The sequence below is a fragment of the Kogia breviceps genome, chromosome 1 (genome assembly GCF_026419965.1).
Source record: "Kogia breviceps isolate mKogBre1 chromosome 1, mKogBre1 haplotype 1, whole genome shotgun sequence".
NCBI lineage: Eukaryota > Metazoa > Chordata > Mammalia > Artiodactyla > Physeteridae > Kogia > Kogia breviceps.
Genome location: NC_081310.1, coordinates 86,428,984 through 86,444,028, shown reverse-complemented (window position 1 = coordinate 86,444,028; position 15,045 = coordinate 86,428,984). Strand labels below are relative to the sequence as shown.

The 15,045-nt window shown below is 41.8% G+C and overlaps 1 protein-coding gene across 2 annotated transcripts; it reads left to right on the top strand.

Annotated features, from left to right (window-relative positions):
• The first annotated feature begins 487 nt into the window (after positions 1-487).
• On the top strand, positions 488-8,634 carry RIT1 (Ras like without CAAX 1). 2 transcript variants are annotated; one of them, XM_059055369.2, is made up of 6 exons: positions 488-636; positions 1,111-1,255; positions 1,421-1,477; positions 4,287-4,360; positions 4,583-4,774; positions 5,838-8,634. In XM_059055369.2, the coding sequence occupies exons 2-6, from the start codon at positions 1,153-1,155 to the stop codon at positions 6,066-6,068; spliced, it is 657 nt and encodes a 218-aa protein (XP_058911352.1). In that variant the 5' UTR covers positions 488-636; positions 1,111-1,152; the 3' UTR covers positions 6,069-8,634. The 2 variants fall into 2 exon arrangements, with proteins under 2 accessions (XP_058911352.1, XP_058911350.1); XM_059055367.2 differs by having other exon boundaries at positions 499-595.
• Positions 8,635-15,045: the final 6,411 nt, after the last annotated feature.

Below are 15,045 nucleotides of genomic sequence, written 5' to 3'. Positions count from 1 at the left end.
AAAACCGTAATTTAAAAATATCTTTCGTTTACATTTGTTTAAAATATGTGCAGAAATCTGATGAGTCTAACTAGAACATTATCTTTGAGACCTGATTCTGTTTTTAAGAGCCGAAGTCACTGTCCTTGTCCCTTTGGGGAAATTTGCTTTTTCTGCTGTTAAGCCTTAAACTTGATCTTGGTCCTATTTTTTGGGAGGATTTGGTGGGTTCCCGTTTCCTGTTTCCACATTCATTTGGCCAAATTTTTTTTTTTAATCTTCAACAGTACTGGGTAAGTTGTTATTCTAGAGGCCCTTTGTGTGTCGCTTATCACATACTTATTTGACTTTTGTGTTAATAATTGTTTTAACGCCTTTGTTTGTGGGCACGTCCTGAGTGTGCTACTCTCCCAAGGCCCTTAGCGGTGAGTCGCGGAATGGGGTTTGAGGACCTGCAGGGGACATGGCCCTCCCCGGGGGGGTGGGGCCAGTTGCGGGCGTCACGGGGCAGCCCCGCCCCTCCCGCCGAGACGCGGGCGCTGGTGGCGCCATCTTTCCCGGTTGCGGGAGGGGTCACAGGTCAGTGCCGATCCTCGCCGCGAGTGAGGAGGGCGAGGTGAGTGATCAAACCCGGCCGACGCCTTCAAGTCCCGACTGGTACGAGCAGCAGGAGTGGGTTGGCTCGTGAAAGGGAAGGGTGGGGGGCCTGATGGCGGGCCGGAGATGCAGCTGGGGGAGGGGAGCTGTCGAGGGGAATGGGGAGGGGGCGGAACCTCCGGGTACCGCTGGTGTGAGAGGACCCCTGCGGCCTAAGGGGCGGTGTTCCTTTGGTCCCCAAACCTCATCTTTCTCACTGGGCTCCTTCATGCTGTGCCAGTGCCCCAGTTTGAAAAGAAATTCAAAATTTCTTTGTCTCTTTATTCTTTCTGGAAAGTGTAATAATTCGGAAAACCTGTGATGTTTCATAGGCGTGAGCTGTCCCGGAGGGAAGGTGAGGATGTAGGGTTTCTTAGGGCCGCCAGAAAGGAAGCAGGAGTAATAGGTTAGAGTATGGGAAGGTAGGGCACTGGCTCTAGGACTGTCGTCACGGTGTCTAAATCCTGGTTTAAATATTTTCTTCTTTATTTCCAGGTGCCTTTTCCTCGGGGCAGCCCAGGATTCTCCAAGAGCACAATGGATTCTGGAACTCGCCCAGCTGGTAGCTGTAGCAGCCCTGCTGGGCTGTCACGGGAATACAAACTAGTGATGCTGGGTGCTGGCGGTGTAGGGAAGAGCGGTAGGTGTTTATCTTCCATTTTAAAAGTTAGAATGAAAAATTCTTAAAACAAATGCCCTCCACCCAAACCAGCTGGGAGACTGGCTATCATGCAATATTGATACTTACAGTTCTTTCTGTGGGTGACCTTTGTGTGGATTTTAACTTTCCTTTCTTGTTTTAAAGCCATGACCATGCAGTTCATCAGCCACCGGTTTCCAGAAGATCATGATCCCACCATTGGTAAGTCAGATTATCACTTCGGTTTTCCAAATAAACCCCATAAAAGTGTCTTGGTGTCAATTTTTTCAAACAATTTTAAACCATTTATATTTTGAGCCTTTTTTTGGTGTCTAATTCAGATTTATTTAATAAGAATATCATAGCAGTTGGTAAGCATATGGATTTTTTTTTCCTAGCTTAACTGTATATGTATATCAGCCATCTTAGTTTGTCTTTTATTGAGTATTAGTGGGACACTTTCTTTGTTATATTTTTATGGTTGGTATATTGTATTGCCAGGTTAATGGAAAAATTTAAAGGCCACTTAACGAAGCCTTTTGCTATTATTTTTTATATGGGTCTGACTTGAGACTGACTCTGTAACTATGAGTCAGCTGGTTTGAACTTCCACAGAAGGAAGCAGAAAAACAAGTAGAGCCAGCCTGCTGAACTCTTACAACCCAGACATGCAGAGCCTGGACTTGTTCCACTAGAAGCCTTTCATTTACTTCCTTATACCTCAAGTTCATTACATAGCAAGGTCTTTCTTCGTGTCTTTTATAACCCTTAATGCTCTATTGTTAGTAAAACAGTGTTAGAGAGTAAAAAGTAATTTTGTTTTGCCTTTTTAAAAAAACTGCTGTTCTATGTAAACCCTAAGAACAAGAATGTTACATATCATTCCTGAACCACAAGGAGGCAGGTTTGATTTTTAGGAGTTATATCCCAGGATAAAAGAAAAATGGTGATGGGGATAGAGGAGGGCACAGAATACCTGCCATATTACTTGTATTTTCAGGATGTGACACTTTGTCGTGATTCTGGGTCTCTAGGAAGGATTTCCATTGGGTCAGTCCTCTGCTGCTCTTTTTCCCACAGAGCCAATGAGTGTTCTGTGCTAACCCATCTTTGGATGTGGTCATTTTATATAGTAGATGCTTCTGTGGCTTGGGGAAAATAGAAACAGTTCTTATTTTTTTCATGTACTATATTAAATTTAGAACATTGTTCAGGAATTCACACTATGGTGGGAATTCTAGGAATAAAATTAATTTAGGGCCTAGCATAATTTACTTAGAACTCCAGAAATATCTTTTCCTGGGACTTCCCTGGTGGTCCAGTGGTTAAGACTCTGTGCTTCCACTGCAGGGGGCACGGGTTCAATCTCTGGTCAGGGAAGTAAGATCCCGCATGCCATGCAGCACGGCCAAAAAAAAAAAAAGAAATATCTTTTCCTTTCTTCAAAGTAAAACCTGGGAATTCCCTCGTGATCCAGTGGTTAGGACTCAGTGCTATCACTGCCAGGGGCCTGGGTTCAATCCCTGGTTAGGGAACTAAGATCCCACAAGCCGCATGGCGTGGCCAAAACAAACAAACAAAATTTAATAAAATTTAAAAAAATAATAAAGTAAAACCCATATCCTTGTCCCCTGAAAAGTTACTTTTTTTAATCAGTTGATTTTTTTTTCCCTAGTCAGCTGCTCTTCTGACAATATTATCTGATTTCAACAACAAATACTTTCATCTCTTGAGTTCCTGTTATGTGCCAAGCACTGTGTTAGGCCCTAGGGGTACAGTAGTGAGCAAAAAGATATGGGGTCTGCTGTCATTGAGTTTACAGTTTTAGTGCAATTTTGTTTCAGACTTTGGCTGCTAACTCTAAGAAGAAAAACTTTATATTGTAACCAGTACACATATAAGTATATGTTTGCACATATGTATATGTAGTTAAAATATCATGAAACTATATTTACCTCACTAAGTGTGGTGCACTCTTGTTATTTCCTCTTTCATTTTAGATTTCTGCTTGTTTACTTTAATGCTGGTCTCAACCCATTAAATTCATCCACAATTCGCAAATACTAACGGATCATGTGTGACCTGTAGTTTGAGAATCATTGATTTAGTAGGCTCTTTATTTTTGAGGAAGAGTCAGAAGCAGGGGTTCAAGAAAAAATGTTTGAAGGAAATACATAAGGATGTAAGCAGCAATTGTTTGAATGATGGAAATACTGAGTGAGGTTTTTCTCTTTTTTACTTTGCTGTATTTTCCAAGGTTACCATAAGAATACATAAATGTGCTCTCATAAAGGAGAAATTATGACAATATGGATTCTTTAGAAACTAGTAAACCCTGGTTTTTGCTTTTCCTATAATATTAAAAATGAGGAAGGCTTCCCTGGTGGCACAGTGGTAGAGAGTCCACCTGCCAATGCAGGGGACACGGGTTTGTGCCCCGGTCCGGGAAGATCCCACATGCTGCGGAGCAGCTGGGCCTGTGAGCCATGGCCGCTGAGCTTGCGCGTCCTGGAGCCTGTGCTCCGCAAGGGGAGAGGCTACAGCAGTGAGAGGCCCGCGTACCGCAAATAATGAACTTTGTAACATGGGGAATACATTTAATGTTTTAGAGTTTAATTTTCTTTACCTGTAAAATGGAGGTAATAATACCTACCTCACTGAATTACTGTCACTGTTGAATGACCTAACATACATAAATCAGTATAATGCCTGGCATCTAATAACTATTTAGTAAATGGTAAAGTTACTTTTCTGGCCTAACATTTTTCAAAAAGACAATCTCTCAAGTCTTTTAGAATTATAGGTGAAGTCTAATAAGCTTTAGCGATAAATAAACTTATGTCATGGTTTATGTGGGAAAAAAGAAATTAGTTGAAGACCCAATTTACATATCTCAATGGAATTAGGAGCTTCCTGAGAACATTTGGGCACTTAAATATGTAATCTACTTCTCCATAAGATGAATTTCAAAATAAGGTTACATATTCCTGCATTTATGGGTTAATAGTACCACCTTTCTTCCCTTCTGTAGAAGATGCTTATAAAATCCGGATCCGTATTGATGATGAGCCTGCCAATCTGGACATTTTGGATACGGCTGGACAGGTATTAAGTCCCAAAATGCTATGAGTAAAGGCTTTTTTGTGCTAGTAAAGGGGAGGGGAAGACTTATGCAGAGAAGATCATTAGTTCATCTCTTTTAATTTTTCATGCACTCTGACTCAGGATAGCAGGTAACCAACATCTCTCTTTAATCTGAAATAAATAGCTAAAGTGTATATAGTTCCAGGTTGCATCAATACACTAATAATCTTTGTTTCCCTCTAGGCAGAGTTTACAGCCATGCGGGATCAGTATATGAGGGCAGGAGAAGGGTTTATCATCTGTTATTCTATCACCGATCGTCGAAGTTTCCATGAAGTTCGGGAGTTTAAACAGCTTATTTATCGAGTTCGACGTACTGATGATACCCCTGTGGTTCTTGTGGGAAACAAGTCTGACCTAAAGCAGCTAAGACAGGTGAGGATAGATTAGAAAATGTTATGTGTAGTCTTGTGTCATTTGTGTTTGTCATTTGTGTTTCTCTGTTTATAAATTTCTTTGCCTTAAAAAGAAAATTTTAAATTAGCTTTTCCCTAGCCTGGAAAACTTCCCTATATCTACTAATGTGCTCTTATGGATTTTAGGAATCAGTTTACAGGACAAAATCCACAGGATAATAATCAGATGACAAATAGAATACACATTAAGTGTAGGATCATGGGATTTTCATTTTCTAAAACCTCAGAAGTAAATCTCTTTATGTTGCAAAAAGAGAAACTTAGGCTTCAAGGTATACTTCCTGATGGTGAGGATTATGAGCCATGGAAAGGGAGAATAAGAGAAATTATAGAGAATTTTAGAATAAATGATACCCTTCAAGTTAGCAACAATGTTTAAAATTTTGCTCTTTGGTATAGAGTTGAAAGAGTGGTGAAAGGGGCACATTTATCACTACCAGTGAAAGCAATGAATGGTACAAACTTTTTAGAAGTAGTTTGACAGTAGTTAAATTCATAATGCTTCTCAGTTAATTCCTGTATGAAATAATCTATTCAGGGATTTATATATGAAATGTTCATTGCCAGGCTATTTATGGTAGCAAAAAATTAGAATACGCCTGAATGTCCAAAAGTAGGAGAAATTATGGAATATCCATAATTGGATATATTGATTTCAGGTTCCTTATGGTTTTTAGTATTGTAGTTTAAATATACCTCTCTTTGCCTTGTGATTTACATTCTTGAAGTGAAAAGTGTGAAGAAAATTAAGATTGTATATTTGATATCTATAACTATTCCCTGTTCCAAAAAGTTATCTTTAAAATAGACTAGAAATAGAATCACATAATTTGAAAGCAGAAGGAATTAGAAGTCATGTAAATCCAGCCTCCCAACATTACAAATATCACTCTGCTCTGCTTGGACCTTTCCAGAGTTGAGGCGCTGTTTTCCTGTTAAGGTAACCCCTTCACTTTTGGGGGCAGTTGTGATTATTTTCAGCTGTTACCACTATAAATTTTCTCATGTTTACATTTTTAAAGGTCACCAAGGAAGAAGGATTGGCTTTGGCCCGAGAATTCAGCTGCCCCTTTTTTGAGACATCTGCTGCATACCGCTACTACATTGATGATGTATTCCATGCCCTTGTACGGGAGATACGTAGGAAAGAAAAGGAGGCAGTACTGGCCATGGAGAAAAAATCTAAACCCAAAAACAGTGTATGGAAGAGGCTAAAATCACCGTTCCGGAAGAAGAAAGATTCAGTAACTTGAAGGGAAGATGTGAAATGTTTATCTGTGAACTGCAGTGCTTAATCAGAGCAGTCCAGTAACCTGCATTAGTGAGCATGGTGCTTGTTCTTTCTCCTGTTATGACCGTTATTTTAAAAATAACTGATGAAGGGGACATGCCCACTAGGAGTTTTCAATGATGTGGTATTTAAAATATTGTTTCTTAGTTAATTCTGATTCTATTAACCCAGTGGAGCACTGTCTACTTTTAAATTGTCACATTAGAATTCAATTTACCAATGTTTTGGGTTCTGTTGCTGATATTAATTAATGTAAATTTTTTATACCTGGGGGAATATGCATACCATACGTGTTTGACTAAGCTCACAAGAGGAATTTTTTGCCATGCACTATTCTGCATTCTCTTTCAACTGCAATTTCCTGGGACTGTCCCAGGGAAGGACTATCAGTCTTTTCATGCTGTGCTTCCTGGAGACAGAACAAAAATCATCGGGAAATCACTTCTAAAGAGATCGGTGCTAAAGTTCAGTAAATAGCTGTGGAACTGACTCCTGTTGCAGATTATGGAGTGATGAGATTGGGGAAATCAGGCTGTATGTTTTTGCAGGAGCTTGGCTAGAAAAAGTCAGGATTAGAACAGTGCTCCTCAGAGGAGCCTGTCTTTTCTAAGAAGTACACATTTGACCCAAATGCACTGGGATGGATGAGAGCAAACAGAAACATATAAAATGTAATGAAGCTTTCTCCTACAAGGTTATTTTACTCTTCCTTTCAGGGTTTTGCCCTTCTTTACCTTGAAAGGTAAACATTTTGGGAACCATTCCTGGGTTACTAAAGTGTTGTTTAATCTAAATCCTTGGTTGGGACAGCCATTGCCTTGTACAGGTTTATTTTTTCCTCAGAGATGCACACACCAATACATTTACATTAATTGCTTCCTAGTGCTTTCCCTTAGCTTCCCTGTGCTCTCTAGAAGAGCTTGGCCTGGCAGAATGTTTTTTAGGCCCTTCGTCAGACTGACTGCATTTTCCAGACAGAAGAGACATCAGGAGTTAGTAAAATTGTATATGTGCCTCCTTGACATAGACAATCACTAGACTCAGTGTTCTAAGAAAGCCTGTGGCATTTCTGTGTAATGAGCCAGTCTTGAAGCTTTAAAATTCCCCTATGTTGAGTTTCTCATTGAAGATTTCTTTACAAGGACCTTGCTAAGTTCACCTCAGGGTTTTGCCTGAGCCTTGACAAAGCTTAGCCTAAGACAGTACCACTTCGATAACTGCATATTTGAGAAACTATCCTATCTTCTTGGGAAGAATCAGCTTTAAATATTGGTGGTGAGTTCTTTCTTTTAGAATCAGGATTATTTTGATACCTGAACTTGTTATGTGTGGAGATTAAGCACAAAAGTGCTAAGAGTAATGTAGCATATGTTGAACATTGTTTGTGACCACTTTAAACTCTTAAGAACATGACTGTGTAGAATCTCTTAAAAAGTGCACAGCTCAATTCACTGTTTTCCGTTTTTATTACAGTCAGGACAGGGTTGTTGTATTTTTTATTCCAGTCAATGGTATGTGTTCTAGGTTTAAAGGAAAGTGATGGTTGCAACTTTTTTAGGTGAGTAGTGATCCGTTTTGAAACTCCTGAAATGTTTTTGCTACCAAATAAATCATGGTTTATGGTACTCAAGCCATCCAAAACTGAAAGATGCAGAATTTGAATCTATGCAGGACAAAAATCTTACAGGAACCATAGCACTTTGGAGAAGTGTGAAGTTAGAAAAGAAGTGCAGTGCAATTCTATTTTAACAGTATTTCACCACATTTAAACTAGCTTAGAGCCTGTTAGGTTTAATGCCTTAGCTTCTCATTACTAATAACCTAGGGAATTGTTATTAGCATCAAGCAAAAAGTTGACAGCTGTGTAATTATATCTATAAGACAGGAGGGAGTTTGTAATGTATATAAGAAAAATAACAAATGGGTGTTTTTAAGACTATCACTGTCATATATTTGATCATTGGATTACTTAGCCCATCAGTTAGTATTGAGAATTCTATTCATGGTGCTAAATAGTTTGAGGGGTATAATATGTGTAAGTCATAGCTCTATTCTTAGTGATTGTATAGTGTAAATAATTTATAAACTCTAAATAGTCAGCTTTATCTAATTTGAGGGCATTAAAATCAATTACTGCCTGGAACTTTGAGGAGAGAAAAATTCAGGGACAAGTTGAAAAGCACTGGAACTGTTCATGTCCATACCAGATTGGTAAGTTACAAAATTTGGAAGCTGGTATCTAGAATTAACTGTTTAGAATTCCAGAAGAGATATATGTTTTAACTTTGTGGTATATTAGCAAGAATTGGTCTACTGTAATGTTTGGGGAGGAGAGGGGAGAGAAAAGTTTTTCACTTATGCACTTGTATATGATGACAGTTTGTATGACACAATACAAAACTTTTAAACAACTTATTGGGCCTTTACTTACCTATGTATGGGTAGAAATGTCTGGAATCATTACACAAGGGTCATTTTAAGAAAAAACTTAATACCTTGAGATTTTATATTCTGGAAAATATTGATTCAAAAAAATTTGAGTGCCCACCATATATAGAACACCTGTGTCAAGTGCTCGGGAGCATGCCACAGAATGCTCCTTTGTCCAGAGATTACCTCAGTGCTTGCCTAGATCGAGGGGTGGGTGGGAGGTGGAGGTACTGCTCCAACTGTGGAAGAGTCTCCCCCATGTGACAGTGAGCTGGGGTCCCGGCTCTAGGTACCACCTGGCTCTGATTCCTGACCCTAAAGCACTGCCCACTGTCCTGGAGCCAGCAGATGGATGACACTTGGTATTTGGCCATGCCATTGGAGGACTTAGGTCGCAGAGTGAACTGCTGCTTCCAGGGCAGGTGCCAGAGAGACCCCACTGATACCCCAGCATCTCTGGGGAGAGGTGAAGGGACAAGGCAAAATTTTTCAAAAAGAGCCTACCTCTTTGGTGGGCAGACGGGAAAAACATGTTGAAAGTGGTAGTGCGTTTGCCCACCTGATCAAGGGTTAACTAACGTTGTTTCAAGTATGTAAACTAAATGTGAGAGAATGAGGGATAATTTTTTATGTGAAGGTCGTTGCTTTTATCTCCACTACTCGAAATGGGCATCAGTGTTGGTAGAGAGGACTTAGTTTGGACATTAAGGGAATATATTTTTGTGTCCTCATGATTTAACATTTATTGAGTAGGTCAGTAACTGTCAGTGTGTCCACTATTAAAATGGGTAATGGAAGAGGAGCATTCCATGTTCTAATGTAACCTCTGTTAGGATAGACAATGGAATTATAGTCAGAGTATTTATGGACGCTTATGTGCACTAAGCACTGTTTGCTTTAAGAGCTGTGAGGGATTCAAAGGGCTGTAAAATATCCCTGCTCTGGAGCTTTGATTAAATTTGCATATACAGAACAACTAGAGATCAATCTTAAAGTAACAGATTAGGTGCTTCATGTGGGGCGCGGCAAAGCGTTGCCGCAAAGCAGGGTAGAAAAAGCTGAGTCATCCATCCTGTAGCCAGTGCGCATGCGTTGAGATATGCTAACAAGGTTTTAGAGCAGTAACCAGTCCGAAGGCGACGCGTAATTATGCCTTCGATATGAACCAATCAGAGACTTGCACAGTATCCCGAATCTTATATAGGCAGCTGCCGTTAAGGCTGCGGCGTCTTCCTTCCATCTTTCTCTAACCAAGCTGTACTCCAATAAAGTGTGATACGAGAAGAATCTAGCGTGTGGCGACTGTTATTCTGCTGGTCAGACGCAGCTCACCATAAGTGGTGCCGAAACCCGGGACTCGTTGCACCTCGCATGGAGGACCGATTCAGAACTCGACACACGGAGTGAACCGTCGGAGTGAACCGTCGGATCAGGACCCGATTTGGGTGCCGTCAAGACTGACACGGAGCGTGGAAGAGAAACTCGAAAGGGATGCCGAGTGTCGCACGGATGATGCAACAATGGATGATCATGCACTCAATAAAAGCAGAGTGATCGGAAGATTCCTAGCGGGAAATTGGTCCCGAGAGGCGGAACGGATGATACTGAAACGGAAGATTCAAATATTGCGGCTTAATGCTACCAAACTGGAGCCAGTTACTTTCGGGGACTTTACCTCTTGGCTCTCCTCTGCTTTCTCCTTTTTCAAAGAGTGGGTGGGAGTAGCTACGTTTGCAGCCTGCTGCCTGTTTGGGATTGTGCTATGTCTCTGGTTGGTCTGTCGAATTCGTATCCGAGCGCGTCGAGATAAGGTTCTGCTCACTCAGGCGCTTTTGGCTATCGGTGAAGGTGATTCCCCTGCAGCCTGGCTCTCTGCCCTGAATAATCCCAGATGACTGCCCTTGCACGGAGAGGCCTTGCTGCCATTGCACCTCCATAGGGAGCTCTGTTTTAGGTCTCGACAGCCCTTGCACCCTGCCGCCCTATGATGGCATTGCACGCAGGAGGGTGTCGTAGATGTGCCATCGACAGCCCTTGCACCCTGCCGCCCTATGATGGCATTGCACGCAGGAGGGTGTCATGGATGTGCCAGTGGAAAACTGCCGTTGAACCGTGAGCACACCATGGTGTGAGCATGTGTACCGGCAAAACTTCACTGTGCTATAGTAAATAAATAAGGGGGAGATGTGGGGCGCGGCAAAGCGTTGCCGCAAAGCAGGGTAGAAAAAGCTGAGTCATCCATCCTGTAGCCAGTGCGCATGCGTTGAGATATGCTAACAAGGTTTTAGAGCAGTAACCAGTCCGAAGGCGACGCGTAATTATGCCTTCGATATGAACCAATCAGAGACTTGCACAGTATCCCGAATCTTATATAGGCAGCTGCCGTTAAGGCTGCGGCGTCTTCCTTCCATCTTTCTCTAACCAAGCTGTACTCCAATAAAGTGTGATACGAGAAGAATCTAGCGTGTGGCGACTGTTATTCTGCTGGTCAGACGCAGCTCGCCATAGCTTCAAAGTCAGTGTTACGAGGATTCAAAGAAGGAAGGAATTAACATAGTTCCAGCAGTTCAGTGGAGCCGACTCTTTAAGAGTGAATGGGCCTCCAATAAAGATGTTTAAAAAAAAACCAGAGTGAATGGGAGAGGAGGCAAAATTGAGGAGAGATTGAATTTGACCTGAATAGAATAATGAAGAGATAAGATCAGAGATGTAATTTCTGAAATTCCTCATTCCTTGTATGTATTGCTTATTTTCTTAAAAAAAATTTTGTTATACGAGTTTAGTACGCCATTGACAAATAATTGGCAGTGTTGCACTTTTTCCAAAGTCGGTCTTGAGAGGGGTGAGACAAATTTGAAGTCTTATTTTTAAAAGTCCTTGTTAACTTGGCAAACACTTGGCTTTAAAAGATGGCTTAGGGACTTCCCTGGTGGCACAGTGGTTAAGAATCCTCCTGCCAAAAAAAAAAAAAAAAAAAAAATCCACCTGCCAGTGCAGGGGACATGGGTTCGAGCCCTGGTCCAGGAAGATCCCATATGCCGCAGAGCGACTAAGCCCGCGCGCCGCAACTACTGAGCCTGCGCTGTAGAGCCCACCAGCCAGTGCCTAGAGCCCGTGCTCTGCAACAAGAGAAGCGACCACAATGAGAAGCCTGCACGTCACAACTAGAGAGCTGTTTTGTTTTTTCTCATTTTCTCACTTTAACCTCTGGAGATTTTGATTTCATAGATTCCTGATAGGACCCGAGAATCTATATTAAAACAAAAACCTCCCAGGTGATTCTGATTGCAGCCATGCAGCCATTCTTGGATTAGGAATCAGCTTGATGATGTCAAAGTGTCTTGGTAGACCATTGGAGGACTGTTTAAAGCAGTGATGAGTTGTAGTTAACAGATGTGGAAAATTGTGGCTCTATGTAGAATGGTGTGGGGATGAGGAGCAACTGGAAGTAAGCAACAAGAAGTCTGCTCTAGTACTTCATGAGTAAGGAAACAAGGCCTTTGACTGTAGGGACAGGCAAGAAATATAAATTCATACCTTGTTATGAAGGAAGCCATTGGATAGCACAAAGTGCTGTTAGGTCTTAATGTTTGGGATATTTTGAAATATATATAAAAATATATATCAATATATATCAATATATATCAACTTTTAAAATTATTTTTGGATGCATTGGGTCTTTGTTGCTGCACATGGGCTTTCTCTGGTTGCGGCGAGCGGGGGCTACACTTCGTTGCAGTGCACGGGCTTCTCACTGCGGTGGCTTCTTTTGTTGCCGAGCACAGGCTCTAGAGCGCAGGCTCAGTAGTTGTGGCGCACAGGCTTAGTTGCTCCACGGCATGTGGGGTCTTCCCGGAACAGGGCTCGAACCCACGTCCCCTTCGTTGGCAGGTGGATTCTTAACCACTGTGCCACCAGGGAAGTCCCTCCAATCAACTTTTAAATATGAGTTGGCCTTGAGACAAAATTACTGGAATATTTTAGTTTTGTCTGATAGTCCTTGCTTTAAAAAAGAAGAAAAAAACATGGTGAGCAGCTTTTGGTTCAGTGTGTACATTCCCCAGCACACATGATTATATCATGAAGTCACCCAGTTTTTTGAACAAAAGCTGCTGGGGTGGGGACATGTGTCATTTCCTGCCCTTCCCAGAGCTGGTTATTACTAGAGTTTATTACAGTTTGCTCTGAGCCAGGAGAAAGTCTTTAGCTCCAGAAATATCCCCCACCAGATACTTTTATTTTCCTTGCACAGGAGTGTGTAGGTAAGAGAGTGGAAGCAGAGAAACTTATGGTTTATATGAAGGTGAGTCTAACTATATGCTCAAATATGGTGCAATCGACTTAAAATCTCTGCTGGCCTGGAAGGCATGCATGCACATACAATTTAGTCAGAAATAACTTGCACAGTCCCACCCAAAACACTGAGGCTATTCTTACTTTCATATCCTTAAACTCCTCAAGAGAGTATGTGGGTCTGGTTGCAGCTAATATACATTCACCGCCACCACCAAAAAAACAACTCTAGACCAAACTTCTTTTGAAACTCTGACTCAGAGTAAATAGGAAGAAGAGGCAAAGGCTTTTTCTGTTTGCTTTAGGTCTGCTTCCTAGACAGTATTTTGTTCACTGCCTGTCTGCCTTTATTTGACAAACCTTTGCTGAGTGCCTACTGAATGCCAAGGCTTCGTGTTGGGTGTTGGGAATTCAACAGTGAATGAAAACAAGCATACAGCTCTTGGAGTCTCACTTCTGTTCTTTGGGTGCCTCTAATTCTAAAGTGCAAAATCTCCTGTGAGATTTGATCAAATCAGATGGTAGGAGAGTGAAAGGGGGTGGAGGATAAGCAGGAGTTTCAACTCCTTGGTAAACAATAATGTTTAAATGTTAACTTGGAAAAATGCCTGAGAAGAGGCTGATTTGGTGTGAGTGAATGTAAATCATGAAAATGTCCAGTTTTGTACAATAGCAGATGACCCTCTAAAACATTCTTGAGGACATTGGCATCAAGAGCATGAATACATTCTAATTTGCATTATTCCCGGTAGCCTCTGTTTGTATCTTTGAAGTCTCCACTAGTAGTGATGGTAGTAAAAAGCGGTTCTGGAGTCAGAGTGCACAGGGTGAATCTGAGCTACATTGCTTGTAAGTGGTGGAACTTGGAACAAGTTGTGCAGACTCCTTGGACTTTTTTTAAAAAAAATAAATTTATTTGTTTATTTTTGGCCGCGTTGGGTCTTTGTTGCTACACGTGGGCTTTCTGTAGTTGCGGCAAGAAGGGGCTATTCTTCGTTGCAGTGCACAGGCTTCTCATTGCAGTGGCTTCTCATTGTGGAGTACAGGCTCTAGGCGTGCGGGCTTCAGTAGCTGTGGCACACGGTGCTCAGTAGTTGTGGCTCGCGGGCTCTAGAGCACAGGCTCAGTAGTTGTGGTGCATGGGCTTAGTTGCTCCACGGCATGTGGGCTCTTCCTGGACCAGGGCTCAAACCTGTGTCCCCTGTGTTGGCAGGTGGATTCTTAACCACTGCACCACCAGGGAAGTCCCACTCCTTGGACTTCAGTTTTCTCATCTATTAAATGGGGATAATAATAGCACATATCCAGGGCTTCCCTGGTGGCGCAGTGGTTGAGAGTCCGCCTGCCGATGCAGGGGACATGGGTTCGTGCCCCGGTCCGGGAAGATCCCACATGCCGCGGAGCAGCTAGGCCCGTGAGCCAAGGCCGCTGAGCCTGCGCGTCCGGAGCCTGTGCTCCGCAACGGGAGAGGCCACAACAGTGAGAGGCCCAAGTACCACAAAAAGAATAAAAATTTAAAAAATAATAGCACATATCCAGCAGGATTGTTGGGAGGATTGAGTTTTAAATTTATAGTCCTTAAAATAGTGCCCAGCATTGATAAGCATTCATTCGTGTTAGCTATTTTTGCTATTACTATTAAAAAGAAAATGAGTCCCTCCTTACAGCTTGTCAGAGCATTTCAATTAGATTGAGGTTTACCATGATGTTTGAGGTGAATTACCAGCTCCCCAGACTTGAACAGGAGAGCAGCTAATGAATTCCCAGGCTCTTATCGATTTTTCTGTTAGCACTATTCCTGGACCTGCTGAGCTTTAAGACCTCCTCTAGGAGTTTGTTCTTGAACACCAAGCAGAGTTTTGAGCATTTATTAGAGGTGCTTAGGTGTATTTGACCTAATATGGTATTAGGCAATTGAGATACTCTACAGCTTACTGTCTTGTAAAAGTTATACTGAACGAGAATAAATTGTTCTCAGTTTTCTGAAAAATTATGCCCTATGGCTAAAACTTATGTTGTTCTTGAATTATTTAAAGAAGACTTCAAGCACTAGGCTGTTTGTCTTTTCAAACCACAAGCTTTGGGGGATGGATGAGATTGGTAGGTGAGGCACTTGGTAGGTTGGCAAACTCTTCTCAGAGAGTTTGTTACAAGATCACAGGAGAAAATACCTTGGAGTGAAAGGTACTATAGAAAACCATGTGGGAATTCCCTGG